This window comes from Dendronephthya gigantea, unplaced genomic scaffold, assembly GCF_004324835.1.
Source record: "Dendronephthya gigantea isolate DGI-Jeju-01 unplaced genomic scaffold, DenGig_1.0 000005F, whole genome shotgun sequence".
NCBI classification, from domain to species: domain Eukaryota; kingdom Metazoa; phylum Cnidaria; class Anthozoa; order Malacalcyonacea; family Nephtheidae; genus Dendronephthya; species Dendronephthya gigantea.
Genome location: NW_021163015.1, coordinates 666373 through 687419, shown reverse-complemented (window position 1 = coordinate 687419; position 21047 = coordinate 666373). Strand labels below are relative to the sequence as shown.

Sequence of the window (21047 nt, the reverse complement as noted above, 5' to 3'; positions counted from 1 at the left end):
CGGCTGCGAAATCACAAATCATCAAAGTTAGATGAAGATAGAGACGTGAGTTTTTGACCCACGAACGCCGACCGGAAGTGAAGTTAGGTTGTCTCAGATGACGAACGCCGTTCTTGGTGGAAATCGCGAACGTGAAATCCTACCACTGCCGTTCTAATTTTCAAATCACGGACTACTGCCGCAAAATAATGGACGCGCGAGGTCCGTGTTTTTTAAAATCGTCGCTTTCCTAAGCTCTCTATATTATCATTTCCGGTTGCATGTACTAATGAATTTTTTATCATTCAGTATATTTCCCCTTCGATCATTTCTCTATTTCCGCCTTAAAAAAATCTTTAAATCTTAATTAATACCTTTTTTAATCTTTAAAGATTTTTTAATCAAGCTAATTTCAAATAATTTCAAACGTTAATTTTTCTCCAATATTGCAGTGGATGTTAATTAAAGTATATTCTGAACTGAGATTAGAAGCTTCAAAGTTCATAATCAAATCCGTTGATCTACTGGCTTACTAACAAGTATAAGGAATCGAATGCATAAGAGATACTCACATTAGAGATACTTAGTAAGTATACATAGTGAAAATAATGAACTAAATCTACCCAAAAAGGTTTATATATATATATACACGTTAACGGGCCACTATATATGCCAACCGTTATAACATCCCAGAAATAAAGAAGGAAAGTTTCGCGTACGGCGTATACTTAAACCAAGGATTTGTAAATTGCCTAAATTACGTCCTAACAATATAGCCACGTATAGTTAATCTACTATATATATAATATAGACAATATAAACATAATTACAAAAAAAATCCCAACAAAATAATTGAAAAAAATTCTAAAGTATACAGATGATAAAATATAAAGCGTGCATAAACTTACCCTTCATTTTGAGTTCCTTGTGACGAGACGATGATGAACTTCGATGAACTAAGATGATAAATCTCGCGCCGAAACCCGCGTTTTATAGGCATGCACTGTTCGCGGGATGTACATGGAGGGGGAAGTCCCGAAGACGATTTCACGACATCGCGTCATTAAGCAATGTTGACTATGCGTCGATCATGTATTAAAAAAAATGCTCTGAAACCAAACCACAACCAATTTGATATATTTTGGGAACACTGAACATTTTCTATATTGGTCTCTTGCAACAACACTGACGGCATAGTCATTAGATTCGCATTAGAGGTCGGTGTGTGTCACCAGAGTGCTCCAATATCTGTGGAATGAGCCTTTATTTATCTGTTTAACGACAAATCTTGAAACTTTGAAAGTCTTTTTAAATGGCAGGCGAAACGGGAAGCCCCATATAAGCCCCTGGATAGATGAAAACACTTATATGCCCATTTTAAGAAATAGACACGAGAGTCAGCTTTGGCACGCGAAACACTAGGGCAACCTTTTGAAAAATTGCACATTGTTCGTCCTAAAATATCGAAATTTAATACATCCATCACTACCACAAGATCTTCATTAAACTCTCTCTACCGCTGAGAGCATCCTAAATGTTTTTCTTGACTATGCCTATAAATAAACTTGCATGTTTGATTGGTCTAACTATTATGATACTCTACTTGTGAGAAAATCCGTAGGAGGCTGCAAAGACAATCCTCGCCCACAATGGTACGGCATCTAATCCACCCACACCCCATTCTCATAATTTGACCACGCTCATACCCGAATCAATGCCAATCCTTATGTGTCATCGCATTATCCCCCTATCTTCACCCTAGCTGATCCTCATCCCCACTGTTATCGCGCCCACATTCCAAAATATCCGATTCCAAAGTGGAGCAACAACCCAATGTAAATTCACGTATTTACGCCATAACGACCTCTCTAATGTTTTTGGTGTAGACAGTTAACATTATGAATTTGGTTATAACAAAAACGTTCAGGCGACCTATTCTTTACCTAAATATGTTTGTCGCTACATAGATTTGCATCGGTTAGGTGGACTTAAATGGTAGAGCCTTGGCTGGACAAAAGATCTTAATAATATTATGAATTCTTTAGATCATCAAGTATATTAACATGCATGTTGAATATTATATTATAGTAATCACAAAGGTGAATTTTTTAGATCATAATGCAAGCATATTAACATGTTGAATATTATAATTGTAATCATTAAGGCTCCAAGGGACTTCCCCATTGAACAGAACGTACCTCATGCAAATTAGCGCGTTAGTTTGATTTATGCAAGAAACCTGACTTCATTTGCTGGTGATATTCACCAATTTAGACACTTAACACAAGATTATTCTCTGACATACAGAAACCTAAATTCCGCACTAACGACCACAGGTACTTTCGTAGGTCTGACTTTGTCAGCGTAAAATACTAAAATAATAATATTGCCCAGACCACAACGTGTTGGTGTAGTGCATGCACATCTTCCGGACTTGCATATAAAAACCCGAGCAAAAGAGCCTAGGTTCATCATTCGAAGTTTACTGAGCTACGAAAAGAACAAGAATCTGCTAAGAAAGAAATCGCAAGTCAAGAATCATCAGCTGAATTTGACAGAATAAAATGGACTTTATAAAAGGTATATGGGTATATCGTTCATATACTATAGAAACAATCTGAGCGCCTGGTTCTTCATCAGAGTACTCATGTTTTAAAAAAAGCTTCAAGAGTTCCCCTTTTTTAGATAAAAACGAGTTTAGAAAAGATTTATAGGACTTTCGTATACGAGAAAAGTTAAAACTAACGCAGTGTATTAAAATTGGCAAGCAGGAAGTAGTAAGGGTATCTCCATAACGGCCCATTACAACGTTCAGCAAGAAACAATGAATAAGTTTATAAAGCATGTTATCCTGGTTCTCAGGCTAAAAATTTTGACATTTCGCAGAATTTTGGACAAAAAAAGGCATCCTTCTTAAACTGACCTCTTTAAATACGTAATAAAGCATGCAGGTACCCCAGCGAATATGGCTACGTCATATAACATGCATAAGATAGTATAACGTGGACGCAATGGCTAGCTGCCTGTGATAACATGACATGCATGCACATCTTCAAAATTTTTTACAGCATACGTAAAAAGAAATATTGTTTGGTAGAATTTTAGAACTATATTCAGTGCAAATTCAGTTAATTTTATAATTTAACTTCATAAAACTTTAATAATAACTTTAACTTTATAAAAAACGTAAATATATCTCAACAACCTATAAATCTACAGTAAGGGACTATAGCTGAAAAATTTAGCATATTTACAGTTGATTAAGCCAAGGAAGATAAATGCGGTGAAAAACCTGGCATTTTGTGGCCAATTTCGAAGCAGGTTAACTGTATATTTAATTATTTTTCTTTTAATTCTTCTCAGCTTTCCTGGTATTCACTGTGTTTTGGCAACAAGCCGTGTTTGGACGGCCATCATCTCGTACGCCAAGAGCGGCGAAAGCTTGCAGCCCAAATGCCACATTAAAGCAAGAGTATTCGAACAATCTTCAAATCATGCAGGCAAACATGCAAAGATTGTTTCACCTGACAGCAGTAAGCGTTATTTTCATCATCACTTTCAAACTTAATTTTAATACATAGGCATGAAATGTAACATTGAACCCTCTCTTCCGCAGAGGTTTTAATGAGCTTTACATGGCGAACTTCATATACTGTTTCTGTTTTTCAAACCTGCTTTATCTGGTTGATTTATTAAAATAATCGTCTATCATTTCAGAAAAGCAAGCCTACCCAGCCGACAATATCTTTTCCGTCAAGTTATTTGGCTGCTTTCAACAATATTACAAAGGTATGTTTAATTTTTTCTTTGGTAAACAAAAGCGAATGACTGTTTTCGACTTCGATGATAATCTGAAGATGTAATGATAGTTAACATGCATTCTGAATGACTATTTCTAAATAGAATTCCTTCGTTACATTACTTAGCAAGTAATGTAAGTCCGTCACAACTTCACTATTCAAATATAGCTAAATGAAGCTTGCATGCAGATTTTACAGTCTTGCAGAAAGTTAGCTACTTATCCTACATGCAATAATCTATCCCTGGATGTCATATACGATTTGGTTATTATAGACAATGGACAGACTTGATGCGTACTTCAAAGAGATGGACAAATACACAGCTTACTTGTCGCCTGCTGGTAGAATTTCTGTCACTCATGAAAACTTACAACAGGCCATAAAAAATGTGGTGAGTTTTGATAGACTAAAATCACTAAATAGCTAACAGTGGGGAAAATACGTGACTGGACGTTTATGTTGTTCCTCTATGCTGCAATTTGGTTATATCGTTAGTTCCATAGCATATGGTTAGTTCTTCTCATGTTATTTAATGTGGCACGAAAACATATGTATATCTGAGAGAGAAGCAATCGAAGACTATAGCCATTAATTCAGATAAATACTAATCCGTTATCCGTAATGCGTTTAGCTGCATGTAAGAGCATTTCGTTTAAAAAATTAGAGAAGTTTTCTCCGGAGTAAATGCACTTGTTAGTAGCTATTGCAAAATCACAAAAACTTAGGCGAATATATGCATTTTGTTCACCAGGCAGTGTTTATCAAATATATCCTATAGCACTTAAACATTCTTCCTTAATATGTATGTCATTACAGGGTACCTCAGTTGAAAATTACTGTAATTGTCCATCATCTGGAAAACAATATTTCGTTTCTACGACTCCCAGTGCACCAATCCAAAGCCTGACCAGAAACGACACACAGTTTGTCCATTACAAAGTTAGCACTTCCCTTCACGAAATTAACAATAAACACAGCTCTAAGAGTTCTATTCAGTGTTAACCGCCGAACTGAAAGAGGACGTAAAATTATATACTCAATTTCTTATTATACTTATGAATATACAATTAACAGTAAGAATTAAAGTAGTATGACATAGAGATAATATGTATAAAGTCTTAATAGTAGTTAATTATACATAATTAATAATGTTGACTTAAATTAAGTTCGAAAAAAGTAATTTATATTAAATAACTGTATAAAACATATATATGTATAAGTATTAAATGATATATTAAAATATTCGTATCTGTGTTCTAAGGAAATAATCGATTTAAAAAAACTGATTTTAATGGTTTTTGATTTGAATAATTATGTTAATAAATGTAAAAATAAGTAATAAATACATATAAAAGTTATTATTAATTGCATGGATTATAATGTAAATAAGTAATATATATAATGTAAAGCTAAGCATTTTAAATAAATTATAAAATACAACTAAATGTAGCGTTTATATTTACCCCCTAGGGCGTGTCTGGCCCTTTGACCTAATGGGTAAGGCTCTCCCTGCCGAGGAAGACATTGGGTTAAAGTCCAACCAGGGTCAATCAGAAAACATTGCGTGAACTTAGTGATATGAAATTATCACGAGATTATGGAATTTACGCCCACAAATATAAATATGAAAGTGATCTTAAGACTTCATCATGACCGTGCAGTTACAATGTAAGACGTTTTCTGTTTCATTCTCTGGTAAGCCTCACTCAAATGTAACCACATCCATACGACTCTAACTATTGCCTGGAAAGTAATCCTTTCCCGTACCCCTAAAGCTAACCCTTACCCAAATTTAGTCAAAGCTATAGCTACAAACTCTACCATATACCTCTAAATCAACCCTAAAAAAATCCAGCTCAGATCCAGAATGTTTCAGCAAACATGGCCACCTTAACTCTATCACACTTCTTCGCTAAAATGGAACCACAACGAATCCCATAATCGTTTCAAAACCTCACCCAAAATGTAATCAAACCTATTGCCATTACCTCTATCCTAACTCTTCTCTAAATTATAAGCACACCCCACCTCTTAACTCGCTACTCAAATACACACCAAAAATATAACCAAACATATAGTACATATATTTATCTTAACTCCTCCCAAACCCATAACCCAAACTCTCTACCCATTACCAAACTACACATAGTACTCATCCTCACTTCATCTCAACTGAATTTCACGTAGAATGTTATTGTACCCATATCTCGAACTCATCCCAACTCCTCCTGCCTAACGCGGAACAACGCACAAGTGTAAGTTACCGTATTCCAGCCGTAACCCAAATAAGAACTAAAATTAGAAAGATAGTTCCGCAAATTTTTCTCATATATCTGGTTTATATCCATGAACACAGTTGTAATTTTGATGAGAAAATCACAGGTGAATAGGGAACTTGTAAGATATATGTTGCGAGGCAACTATTCTAACAAAAGATACAGATTTTTCACACGACACAATTTTGTATTAAAATCAGAATATCAACCTTTCCAACCAAACCTTTGCGAAATACATTGACTTTACAAAAGGCTTTAACCACAGTTTGTCTCTGTTCGATCTAATTCACCTTGACAAATCACGGTGAATATGACCTTAGTTATGACGTAGACGGGATTTCCCCATGGAACTGAAGCGCACGTAATGTGAATAGACAGTACTAAATTACGTCACATATTCACTGTTTTCAATTTATGATCTCCTCAACGTATATCACCTTTTTTTTCTCTCGGGTGATGTCAAAATTATTGCTCTAGATCTTAGAAAGATGTTCTGCATCTTTGCACATGACGTTTTGCACATGATTGAAGCTTGAATTCCATTCTATTTAAGGTGGTGGTGCTACGTTGTGACGTAAATATTAAAAGACTATTAGCGCGCTTGTTTAATTTATGCACGAAAATTGACTTAATTTTCTGGCAAAGTTCACCGATTTAGATTTTAACGCAAGATTATTCTCTTTTATGGGGACATTCAGAAACTTTAATTCCACAGTAACGACCACAGGTACTTTCGTAGGTCAGTTTCCACCGCGTAAAATACTAAAATAATAAGGTTGTTCCGACCACAACGCGTTGTTGTATACTCATACATCTTCCGGACTTGCTTATAAAAGTCCGAGATATAGAACCTAGAGTCATTAATCGCGATTTACCCAGATACGAAGAGAACAAGCATCTATTGAAAGAAGGAATCAAGAATCAACAGAATTTGACAGAATAAAATGGACTTCTTAAAAGGTATAATATTAATATCTGGTAGTTTTATTTCGTTAGGATATTCAGTGTTCAAAAAGGCTTATTGATGTCCTATTTTTGAATAAAAACAATTATGAAACTCTCATAAAGGGTGTAATTAAGAATAGCAGTAAGGCAACTAAATTAGCATATAAACTTTGCAAGGAGGGGGTATTAAAGTGATATTACCCTTAATGGTCAATACTGCGCTTGAGCAAGGAACGTGACTAACTTTAGGAAACATGGTTTAAGAAACATGACATCCTGGGCGTAAACAATTTGTATACGCGATGCTTTCACTTAAATCAACTTAACTAATTGTCTTAGTGATAACACCGGAAAGCAATATAGTGTAAGGTCTATGAGGGAAATAATTGGGTCGCATCCTAAAAACATTGTTGAGTTTATATAACATAGCTAGTTATTCGTATATGAGTCATTGTATCATTATAATTCTGATAGTGAGACTATATTATTATATCGACTCAGGTTACCTCAGTTTAAGTGCCACACCAAACTGTGTTAAATACCTTGGCCGAAAAAGGCAATCTCTTGTTCATGCAAATGCAAATATCGGCCTCAGATTAAACCACTTTAACTCATTAAACCTCTTGAAATAACTAACAGCATGGGCATACTAGGAGTGTCGTCCAATTAATACACTTTTGAAACTACTCTCATGCAGTGTAAATTCAGTTGAGAGTTTTTGATAACTGATAAATATAAGTTAGCGGAATATATTGTTGAGAGTTTTTGATGAGTATAAGTTAGCGGAATATATTGTTGAGAGTTTTTGATGAGTATAAGTTAGCGGAATACATCTATATGTTAGAGGCTCAACGATGAGCTGATTACGGTAAGACGAAGATCAAGTTGGAAATCCGCCATTAAAGGTGGTGCTGAGAGCACTCGTAAATTGGCCTCGATCAGAAATTGGACTTATTATACCGAAGCCATTTTGGCAGGCTATTAAAACTAACCAACAATTTTCACATGAGAATCAAACATTGTAATTCGAAAACATTTTCTACTGCAACTTTAACAAAACTTTAAATGAGATGTCGCCTACATATATACTGCATATAGGTTAATTGATTCAGAAGCTTTTCGGAAAAGTCAGCTTTATATTAGTCAGCGAGATATGCGGTGCGAAACCTGGCGTTTTGCGGCCAAATTCAAAGCAGGTTAACTGTATATTTAATTATTTTCTTTTAATTCCTCTCAGCTTTCCTGGTATTCACTGTGTTTTGGCAACAAGCCGTGTTTGGTCGGCCATCACGTCGTACGCCAAGAGCGGCGAAAGCTTGCAGCCCGAACGCCAAGTTGAAACAAGAGTATTCGAACAATCTTCAAATCATGAAGACAAACATGGAAGGATTGTTTCGCCTGGCGGTAGTAAGCGATATTACTTTTAAGCTTTCTCGCTTTATAGCGCAATAAAAAGCAGTATAGCATATAACTATATGACACACTCGCTGTTTTGAAACTCTGCAAAAGCTATATCTGGTTAATTTGTTAAAATATTTGTCTATTATTCCAGAAAAGCAAGCCTACGCAGCCGACAATATCTTTCCCGCCAAGTTATCTGCTGTCTATCAACACTAACACGAAGGTATGTTTGGTTTATTTATAAAAAGAAATGTCTACGATAACAAGTATTTTGAATAAAACTACTTTTGAAGTAATGCTAGCGTAAAATTACATTAGTATAAATAAAAACGTATCAGTACCGTGCCGTGGGCTAGAATTCTTAAATAAGATGCAAACTGCGTATCAATTTTACTGAAATCTACCGCTAGCTAGCATAAATATCTTCACAATCTATTGCAACAAAGGAATATGTTTTATGTTTAGTAGTATATATTCCACGAGCCTAGATTTCTAGAATTGCAAGGTATATATTCTAGAATTTTATAGAATTATAGCTACAATTGTTGGTCAAAGGGGAATTTTGACACAATCGTCAAACATTCTAATAACTTCTGTTTGTCAATATATCTACTTCACAAAATACTTATTCTTCGCCTCGTTGTTTATAAGTGAATCTTTTAGAAATAGAAAGTTTTATCGTTTTCTCTCAACCATTTGTGAAACAGACAATAGACAGAATTGATGCGTACTTCAAAGAGATGGACAAATACACAGCTTACTTGTCCCCAGCTGGCAGCATTTCAGTCGCTCATGGAAACTTGCTACAAGCTATAAAAAATGTGGTAAGTGCAAACTTTATCAAGGAAAGGAAAATTCATGCATGTACATTGGCTTTTTGGCATGAACTCTGACTTGCTAAAAGCGGCGAAACGGAACGATACCGCTGTTACTGATTAACATTCTCAGTTTCGTATCGTTAGTTTCAGCGGTTTTGTCGTTTCGTTATTGATTTCGTTTCCGCTGAATCAATGCATTGATTTCGTTTCCGCTGAATCAATGCATGTGCTTTGTTTCGTTTCGGTGGTCATGCATTGTGCTCACCATGTTACGCGGATATTTTGTCAAAGAATTGTTAAGCAGATGTTGATGAGACTTAAGAGCAAATGGAGTTGCCAGTAAATAGTAAATTGTACAATCAAAAAAAAGATTTCGAATAAACGCATACAACCCGAAACGGTGATGCAAGGTTGTGTTCGCGTGTGTGAAACGATCCTAGATTTCGAAAATAAAATGCAGTCAGTTGGTGCCCTATTTCATTCCGTAAAAAGAAAACAAACATTTATCAACAGGAGGCAGCTCTACTTTAGTAAAAACCCTGTAGTTAATCGGTGGTTACTCCGGCAGCCTTACGAGTATAACTACCCATCCAGTAAAATTTCCCGAAGGTTGATCGAATGGCTGCAACAAGTCTTATCCATGCATTGACGTATATCATTACAGGGAACATCAGTTGAGAATTACTGTAATTGTCCATCAACTGGAAAACAATATTTCGTATCCACCACTCCGAGTACACCAGTCAAAAACCTCACCAAAAAAGACCTGCAGTTTGTCCATTACAAAGTTCGCACTTCCCTTCACGAAATTCACAAAAAGCGCAGTTCAAAGAGTCCTATTCAGTGTTAACTGCCGAACTAAAACTGCAAGTGAAATTTCGAAATTCTTAATATCTTTAATGTATAATTAGCAGTAACAATTAAAGAATAAAAGTGATAATAATTAGAACTAATAAGATAATAACCATAAATTATACATAATTAAAATTAATTATAAGGAATGTTAACTTATATTAAGTTCGAAGAAAGTAATTTATATTAAATGAAAATTCGTTTAAAACACTATACATAAATACTAAAATAATTAAATGACATAATAATTATATTTCATTGAAGTATTCGCAATTATATAATTAATTCATATGAACATATTTTAGTGTAATGATTATATTAATTAATAAAGCTCCAATTAAGAAACATAAAAATAACATATATAGCATGAAATGGAATTAAAGTATAATATTATTGTAAAAATGAGCATTTTCAAATACATTGTAAAATATAACCAATATATAGCGTTTATTTGCCCACTAGGGCGTGTCTGGCCCTGTGGCCTAATGGATAAGGCGCTTCCCTCCGGAGGAAGAGATTGTGGGTTCGAGTCCCATCAGGGTCGTTACGAAACACCAATTTTGCTTAACCATCAAATACCGCAGACATTTTCTCCTTGAAATGAAGATAAACTTCCTGCCTAATTTATCAGGGAGTTTACTAACTTCGTAGAAATGTACCAGAGAGAAATCGGAACTGAGATTGACTAATAGACTCTCCCCAGGCCACCAATTAAATTAGCATATTTTAAGTAGTTTATGTAGAAAGTTATCAGTTATTTATAAGAAAATTTACCATTTTCATTTTGAATTTTTGATATAATTTTTTTCCCACAATATAATTGAAAATATTGAAAGGTTCAGGAAATGGCGGAAACACTTGTTCGTGAAGAATATGATATGGGTGAGTTATGCCATACATCTCACGCTTTGCTGGTGGTAAATGTGAAAGTGTTTGAAAGTTGATATGAAACTATCAACTATGCCAAGTCATACAGATATAGTCACACAATTATTAGTGGAAATTGCGAGTTTTATCTAGAAAATTAGGCTAATTTTAGGATGAGGTAATCTCTTCTCAGGCTTCCAGGCAAATATTGCCAAATAAGCATTAGTTCAACAATTGTCGGTGAACATATCCATCTTCAGCCCTATTACTGTCGTAAATCGTAATCTTTAATTTTCGATCGAAATCTTTCTGATGTTATTACATAAAAGGTTCCAGAAATGCCGGAAACACTTGTGCGTAATCCATCTAATCTGGGCGAGTTTAACGTCCACACATCCCACATTAGAGGTCAGATAAACGTAATAATACAACAAAGTTGATTGAAACGCGATATGTTATCGCGCTAAGTCATCCACCGAGTATAGCTTATTGCGATGCCAAGCTTTCGCAAAGAAAAATACAAAACGCGTGTGTCTATTAATCATGACGTCAAAAAACTATTAGTAACAAAAAATGTAACCCATGGATAAACCATATTTTTGCTTCATCTTGAGGGTACTGCCTGTGACATGCGCCATATGGTAGCCGGTGAAATGCGATTTGACTCCTTTGAGAGAAAAGGGATATGAACGCATAAGAATTTAACTATTTAGTTTAATCTGTTTGCTAATATAAATAAAGCTCTGATTACACTGGCCGGATTCGCTGGTAACGACATCTTCGCTTGCCGATAGGAAGCGATGGAACACGTTGTTTCGCACTGATAAGTACTTATTTGCGCCTCTGACAATTAAAACTTCGCAGCCTTTCAAAAGTTTCAATATCTACCAAATCTGACCCTTTTCGATAGCAATGTGCATAGAAAGTGATGGGGTCATAAGTGTCATCGCTGCTCTTCAGTTTAGATTTTGATTTAACAAAATAATAGGTGCACATAAAAACGCATTGTACATCAATATTTCCAATAGATACTACAGCTTTACCGCTTTACCCTGTTGTGTTTACAACTTCTATGGATTAGAATAGGTGGACAAGACAGCATATAGGCTTTTATAACGATTAACGGTTATACAATTCAGTTTATATATATAACGCTAATCATTATGGAAAGTCACGGTTAAATGTCTAATGTCTAATGTCTAATGTCTAACGTCTAACATCGCTCGGATCTCTTTCCGTCTTCAAAGCGGAGTTCGCAGATAAACATGGCAATTTTGAGTCGCGTGACAAATGCTAATTTGCGTAATTGTTACCGCCCTTTGAAATGCATTTATAAAAATAAGTTGTGTAACTTGTGTTCACCGTAATAGCTGTACGATAATAAAAACCAACAAACCAACCAGCAGTGAATAGCTCTGTTTTATTATAAATATAGTAGCATAGATTGGATAACAGTTTACTTTAATTCGTTAAATACTGCTTAATTATATCTGTAACAGCGAGTGTCCGAGGTCGCTGAATGTTGTTAGTTCTTAAATTCAGACATTTACTATGTAAATAAGGAATATTGAATTTAAAATCAGCGTTAAAAATAAGCACAAGAATACGACATTAAATACGCTACTCCAGAAAGCCACGGCCAAGTAAAATTACTTTAAAATAATTCATCAATTCCTTTTCGACATATTTTGACTTCAAAGATTAAACCTAATGTATTTTCAATTCATAAATCTGTTTTAAGACAAAGACACAAAGCAACCTGTTGACAATGGCTGTTTTGTATGCTCGACTGGACAATGTCTAGTGCTGGGTGTTTATTTCACACAGGCTTTCAGACAAATACGAAATTCGTTCTTCAATTTGTCGCATTCAGACTTGTACAACCTGTCCTATTAGTCTTTCAATGCACCCTACGTGGGGGAAAAGTATGAACACTGAACAGGGCCCTTGAACCGAAAAAATATTACGGGAAATTGATTTGGTCGTTCTTATTGATTTGATCATGTTTATAGTCGTCTTCCGCTGAATATCTTGCATCATGCGATAGTGTTCGCATGCAAGATAAACATATCTACATGTCAGTTGCTGGCTCGCTCGGGAGCATCTCAATACGCGATAATCGTTGCTTATACCGCAATTGCTGATCGTCCACTTCATCGCTAGACTCGCTATTGTACCTTTTCGTATTTTTCTTCGAAAATCTCGAGCGTATCGACGAATAAACCCGACTCGCGGAACCTTGTCTGCGCGCGATTGGCTCATTGCGGAAACTGCGATAAATTGAAGCGCGTCTGTTTAGAATTGACTCGTTCACTCGCCTCGCTTCTTCTGAGTGATACGCCACAGGATCAGTCCTTGTCAGGACACAATTATTGTACAAACGAGCCTCAAGAATGTCTTCCAACACCCGTCTTGCCGCTTTCTCGCCGTATAAGCCCGTGAATTTGAACTTACATTTACCAGCTGTTGCCGTAAGCATCAGTTTGTTTTTATAGCAAATGACCGCGAGGCCGCGGAAGGAGAAATGTTTTTTCAAATAATTCGGTTCCTCGACGCTGTTCAAGTTGAACACTTGTACGCCTTCTTGAGAAACTGAAATTTCGACCTTCGTCTTGTCGCTGCAGTCTTTCGCCTGGTGCTTTAACGTATTGAAACGTGTAATAGTCGAGGCTACACTAAGCAACGCGAGCCACGATTCTTTCCTCGTCATACCGTAATGGCCTTCGTGTCTTTTAACGACGTCGTCTTCATAAGCTCTCGGGTTCACATTCCCGGCGCTGCAGTTCACGCCGTTAGGATGCTCGAAAAGGGAGCCCAAGAAGTCTTCGAGATAACCCGGTGTGTGTGTTTTAGGTTTGTAGTCCCCTATGACAGCCTGCGCAAAATACGAATCAATTGAGGCGTGTTGTGAAGGTGTACACATGAACAAGCCACGATTAATATCGCTCTTCACTTGATAACAACAAAGCTTCAGACAGCTCTCGGATACGCTTTCATTCGCTTCGGGATAAATCCTCACGGCCAACTGCAGTTGATAAGGCTTTTTCGATACGTGCTTCTTCACGGGCTCCGAGAGAACAAGCCAATTCATTTGACCGTCTGAGTCAGGATATTTAAGGCCAAAGTACTTCAAGTCCACATCAGGGATTTCCAGCCGTTTGCCGACACGACGTAATACCTCAACTCCCATTAAAGCTTTCTCCCCTTCGAATTTTTCTTCAACGCAAGTGTTGTCCATTATAACAACCCTCGCCTCAGAATTGGCGACTTGCTTTCTTCTGAACGACGAGCGAATCGTTCTCCCTCGAAACGACATCGTAGTATTTACGACTTTCACCGTTCGATCGAAGCGAGTCTTTATGAGACGGTAAAACAACGCTTCTCAGCGATCAAAAAAGTCTTTCTACCAAATGCGATACCCACGAGAAAGTAAATATATGTTAACCTTAAATGGTTTTGCTTTAAAGGCGGAAATTTTTGCGTCTTGCATCACAGAGTGCAAACTTTCATATCGGTGTGTGAACGCTGTCACGATATTGTCTGCTTTACTATACTAAGATATTTACAAAATGCATTTTTGGAACGTCACATGTCGTAAATTGCGACAATTTCCGGTGACGTCATCGCTATCATGTTTCTTCTAGTTTTAGCGGGAATTAAACAGAATATTTGCTTCATTAATTCATCCTAGTGATTTAAAACAATAAGGCAATATCCTACTGGTTTCCTGCAACGCATTCATGTCGATATTCCGATTATTTAAAATATTTTGAAATCAAAAAACGACGATTGTGCGCTAATTCTTTGCGAAATATGTTGATGTTTAACGACGTCAAGCAGAAAACAGGTCAAACCTGCCATAATTTATCGATGGGCGGCAAACTTCACATAGATATTACGTGTTCGACAACACATGATTTTAGAATTCCCATAATCAAAACGCAGCATCTTGGAAATGCGATTTTCATCGGAGACTGTCGAGTTACCAATAGTGAATTGCGGTCGGAAGTTGAAATTTTTTCTTGAAATGGCAAACCAAACCCGAGACAGTGTCATCGTAAAGTAAAGTACATTTCAAACGATTTTCAGGTTATTTTGGTTTTATACAAGTTTCGGGTGTATAGGATTTAAATTGTAAACAAATATGATGGTAAACTTGAGTCCACGGTAAAATTATTTCGAAACCCGCAGAGCGAAACTCGTGCTAGTTATAATAGTCAATAAAATATACTGAGGTGGACAGCCGGTGTGGCCGCGTAGTTATCCGCCTACCGGATGTAGAATTAAAAAAATTTTTTGAGAGAGGATAACAAAAAACATTCACACATACATTACTGTTAGTTCACGTGTTATTCAAAAGCGATAAAAACAGAAAGGACTGTCTCATAGGAACGTTTACAATTATCCATAATATTTGGTTAGTTGTTGAGACTTGTCATATATTTGACGACAGTCCGCCATATTGGATTTATGTTCGCATTATCAATAGTAAGAGGCCATAGATCAGACAGTTTATAAAAGCAATTTAAATAACTCAGTCTATTTGAGCGCCGGATTGTTACTCTATAGAACGGGCTTTCAGGCATTAAAAAGCAACAGACAAATTCGGACATAGCCCTGTTTACATCGTTGCCAACCAGCTGTAAATAGCCTGAAAACATAGAACAAAACACCTGAAGTAAGCATGTCGCAATGCCAAGATCAGACCAATATTTATTTATTTGCCTTTTCGATTCATTTTCTATCCTTTGAAAAAAGTTTGTTAAAAGCCTCGAAAGTACTGAAACTAACGAAACTACTTAATTTATAGATAATATCACTGAGTGGAGTAAGATTAGGGAATTAGATAGCAGGATCTCCGAAGACTAATATTCGAGCATCGAGACGAATATCTGATCCTAATCATTCCCGCCTTTGATTCAATCTTAACGTCATTATGGAGCTTTACAACTATTCAATTAAGGTTACGTCTTCAAAACATGACCTCAATTGTGAACGCGTAGGGGATTATGGGATATTGCTTATTCAGACACGCGAAGCCGAAATTGGTGTTTAAAGAATGCTTTGGGCCATGTAAAAGATTTTTAACTTGTGAGAAGACCTTGCCTCTAGGCAAGATCGTTATTTAGACGCCATCTTGAATCAGCAGTATATTAAATTTCTACAGTTAATTAAACCGTAATAAAGTCTCGATTTAACTATAAACTACATTCATGCAGATCCCTTCGCCATTTCAAACCAATCCAACAATTTTCTAAGCAAGCCTGACCTTATGAACTGACTCAAATGAGTCGATAGCTAATACTTCTATCATTCCGGCCACAATTAGTCATAAAAGTGACGTAAACATCACTTTTTTTATTCTGGACTCTATCAACTTCAACGGTCTTCAAAACATCAAAACATTTCCCGTTGAAGTCTCGATTTAATAGCAACTGACGGAATGATAAGTATGCCAAAATTGCGCATGTATACTTCATTAAGCTTGTAAAAGAATTCTTGCTATTAAATCCTCTTAAAACCCTATATTATTTCAAGGTAACCCCTTGCGCGTTTGATCATTAATATATATAATTGCCAATCTATGTTTGACTGACAGCGTTTTCTACCAACTCAAATAAAGATTTTATAATCAATATAATTTATTTTCATATTAACATCGTGTTTACAGCAGCCTATAGCTATATATAGTGATGCTTAGTGTTATCATATATATTATTTTAGTTTAAACCTTCCTTCAAGAGAGTTAAACTACATTTCAATTGTCGCATTGATGGTAACATCTCATGGAAATCAGAATACATTCGGAGTACCCTAAATGCTGTGGATATAAACATGGATCGAGAAGCGACAACAGGAACATGCACACTTTTTTCCTTTTTTTCACTGAAGTCAGTGCGCAACCTCAGAGCGGTATCTGGTCTTTGTCAAAAATGATTGATCATTTAAAGTACATGAACAAATACTAATGACAATGTTTCAAAGACACGATCGGACATGTTTACTCCCTTTGTCTCCGAGAATTTTGTTAAACATCCTAGCAAACGTTTGTATAGCAACGGCGTCCCAAAATGCATGCATGTGGTTACTTTATACAAGGCTTCCTTCCAAATCCTTCATACATCCCAGTTCTTCCAAAAATAAAGAATACACTAATAGCCCGTGTAGGCTTGGTAGCCAAAGTAAATATTAAAAAACCCCGTTCATTTACTTAATCAGCTATCAATATTTCAAGACACTTGAACATCAATATTTCAAGACACTTGAAGTATTGGCTTTTACCTGAGCATGCATGAATTACTGCAAAACACCAATCTACATATATACAAAGACTGTCCATCTATATAAAGATTTGACGTTGACGTTTGGACAAGCGAGTAAATGAAAGTCGCACTCGAGTCAATTGTGAAAAGGGAAAGTAAAAATGTACTCGAAATGTTCAATTGAGTTCGTAACAACACAATGACTAGCTATATTGGTCGATGTTCATACTATTCCAGTTAAAAATTACGACTCGTGTGTTGACCATGCAAGGGCTCGCAATTTTACTGCGACCACTACACAAGTTCAAAACGCGGTTTCGTCTGATGTTATCTAAAGGCTTATATTGGCAGTCTGTGAGCTGGAATCTCATTTACTTTCAATTTGTGATCTTTTCCAACCACGAAATGACACATTAGACAACCAAAAGTAAATCGTCTTCATTATTCCTTCGAGTAATTTCTCGACAGATTAATTCGGTGGGGAAAATAGCTATACACTGATCATTCACTACATCACATTCAGGCAAAAAAATGGTAACAATTTCCGTTTGTCGTAAAAAAGTATACAAATTTGCAAACATTGCAGTTTGCAAGGCTATGTTTTCCGTATTTTACAACATTTCGCAGCCAAACTTTACATTTCCACTAATTAAAATACGCTCTTTTCAGCTGTGGGGATTTAATTGCATTTCCATGCATAGATCAAGAAGTATATAGTCTATAATGCAGAAGTCCATTAAAAAAGCAAATATTCAGTATATTTCACGGCTCCCAATACCGTCTACTATCATACCAAACTGTTTATCTGCCGTAAATCAATAAACATATTTTAAAAAGTACATGTCAACATGTTTGACATGTTTTCCTAACTTAACGTCGTCCAGTATCTGAAGTTGCGTTACAGACAGAGTTATTCCTTTTATTTGATGTAAAATAATTTTGCAATTAGCAGAGTGAAAATTACTGAGAGCAGAGGCGAAGGAACAGCTCAAGGTGCGCCTGGAGGTGCGCCAGGGGCATGCTCCTTTCTAACTTTTTAAGTAATGTAAAAAGTGTCCTTTTAAGAGTGTATTTTTTGGCTTCAAGTGCCCTAAAACGTCAAGCTGGTAGATTACCCGATATCCCCTTATTAGGAGATTTATAGTTATTAGACTTATAATCTTACTGTTCCTATGCAAGCGTTCGCAGTGATCTGAATAGTAGACAACGAACAATAGAGTATTTTAAAGCACACTATTTTTAAGGCCGTATGAAAAGATTCCTAACACCACGGCATGCATGCAGACATGCGTAAGCAGCGAGCCGACCAATATCGCCGCCATTGGTATTTCTATATGCGCGCTTTGCAGGTCCAGTCCTCGTATTAAGATCAGCGCTTGGAAAAGGCGGAAAGTCAGGGAGGCCAAATGTGAACGGAATCAAGCGAGCAGGAAATCACTCGATTTATTTTTTCCTTGAATTTTTTTATTAAATTTTCGCCTTTGAGTAAATAATTACTGCATTGTAATTATTAATAAGCCTCCTATTCTGACAAAGCATTTTCACATGAAAATTTAATTTAAAAATGTTTTCTTAATACGAATATAGACATATTAATAAAATTTAAAGGCGACAGAACAAATATACTGCAACAAAAAGGTAAACAATGCTTGAAGCATAAAGCAAGGCGGATATTAAATTGCTTGCAACTAAGCCTGTTTCAGGCGTCAACTTTTTCATGTCTGAATGAATCAAGCAGCAAATTGAAATTAATAAAACCTATTCGGCAAATGAAAGGACTAATTTAGGCAAGGCAGGGCTTAAAAAAACAGACGAAAAGCGTCAAGGAGGGGTCATAAGTAGTCGGTTTTTTAAGTCAAAGCCAGCGAGCTATAAGTATCCCGAAATCGCAATCAGTTCGGTCCGGTCCGCTGTAAACTGTATATAGTTTGCTAGTTGAAATTGGTTTTCCACTGGTCGTGCGAATCGGCAGTCTATCATCTACATGCATTTATAATATAGCATTTATAGTACGCGCGTGCTGATTGGTCGAGAAGCGTGTTTCTATAATGTTTCTATAACTGTACTACGGGACTTTTCCCGCAGAACTTTTCAAGCGAAGCGATGTAATGAGAATTTGTAATTGAATCGAATCATAATATTTGTACAAAATCTTTTTATTGAGTTATATTATAAAAGAAATAAAAAATAGAAATAAAAAACAGAAATAAAAATTCCTGTTTTTCTATACAGTTACGGAAACACTTGTGGGAGTTTGGGAGTAATCGAAATAAACGGTGGAAAAACACGCCCTACGAGCTCGTTTTCCCACTGATTATTTCTCGTTCTCCCAAACTCTCACGCGTGTTCCTATATAACTGTATAGAAACACGGAAAATGTTTTTTAAATACAGTACGAAAATATGTATACCCGCACCCTATAAATCGCATTGCGGTTTTGCTGGATTTTCCGTTTTAATCGGTAATTTGAGTGGGTGGCAACCATTCAAATGCTCGATTGTATATCATTGTCTGTGCCTGCGAATGATCAAAATTTACCTCTTTCTTACAGGGCCCAATATCAGACATACAATGAACCAGCTGTTTAATGTTTGTGTTGATATTAACTTCACTCACTGCGATTCCTGTGGGTAAATTTCGAGTTGACCGGCCCCAATGAACTACAGGTGAAACCCAATAATTTATTGTATAAATCGCACAGCTCGTTCGCTTCTATAAAACGGGGCTAAATTTCTATTTAGAATCTTATGAAAGGAATCATTCATTGCCACAAAGCCCACCAATGTTCAACCTTTAAGCTTGTTACCAGAAGTTCCTATACAAGACGCTGAGCTACCTGTTAGTAAACTTTCTGAGCTTAATTAATGGTCCAATTTTCGATTCAAATTAGTGTAGATACCATTACCCCGTTGGCCTTGCGTGCGCTATGACGATATAGGGTTCAAAACCAGGCTTTTAAAAGAAGGTAGTTCACACGGCGATTTTTGCGATTTTCTTCTTTTGATAAATATGATCGAGTGGATAAGTCACGGTTGTTCAAAAAGAAGCGGTTATACAAACAAATGATTTAAACATTCAAACTATCGGTTGTATCCACACTGCCAAACTGAAAAACTTGCGAAAACTTCAAGTGCCTAGGCAAATTCTTTTTGGCAAATTTCATGTGACATGATTTTTTCCCCTAATAATGATATAATATAATAATAGTGTAACTTGTTGGAGATTTGTGACAGCAATGTATTTCGAGAGGAGATCCAATGCTAATTTCTGATCTAAAAGAAGCCATAGAGAGGTCGTGCTCGTGTTAAGAGGGCTTAGGATTAAAACAAAGGTTCGTCTGACACAGACTGTATAAGGAGATTAGGACATTGCCCGTTCGGTAACTATTTTGAAATATTGTTGAAAAATAGCAAGTTTTTAGTGAAATATAGTTATATTATTATAGCGTTCACTCATTATTAAGATACATTATATATTGTATAGACAGTATTTCATAAGTCTTTCAACAAACAAGTGTTATTACGATTAATACGTCAAGATTTGTCAGTAATGTCATCTCGGTAAATATTTAATGCGATACTAATGCATTCCAATTCACTGTTTGTATAAAAATTGCATGCTTACATGACGTTTTTAAAGGGAACGTAAGGTCTGTGGGAGCAGAATTGGAGGATTAAAAATTAATCACGCAGCTGTGCCGTTCATTTTGAAAAACAGCGGAAACCGCGGCTTTTTAAAACCGAATAAAATTGAGTAAAATTATATAATAAATTATTATGACAAAGCGTGGCGCATTAGTGGTTGTGTGATACAATATTATTAATATCGACGGCAACCCTCGAATTC

At 36.1% G+C, this 21047-nt stretch overlaps 1 protein-coding gene and 1 non-coding gene across 2 annotated transcripts; one reads left to right on the top strand and one right to left on the bottom strand.

Annotated features, from left to right (window-relative positions):
- Positions 1 to 10542: 10542 nt before the first annotated feature.
- Trnar-ccg lies at positions 10543 to 10615 on the top strand. Its single transcript has one exon. It is a non-coding gene; the product is annotated as a tRNA-Arg (tRNA).
- Positions 10616 to 12344: 1729 nt separating this feature from the next.
- Positions 12345 to 14476, bottom strand: LOC114516164 (band 4.1-like protein 1). Its single transcript, XM_028535563.1, has one exon. The coding sequence runs from the start codon at positions 14252 to 14254 to the stop codon at positions 13010 to 13012; it is 1245 nt and encodes a 414-aa protein (XP_028391364.1). The 5' UTR covers positions 14255 to 14476; the 3' UTR covers positions 12345 to 13009.
- Between the last annotated feature and the right edge of the window lie 6571 nt (positions 14477 to 21047).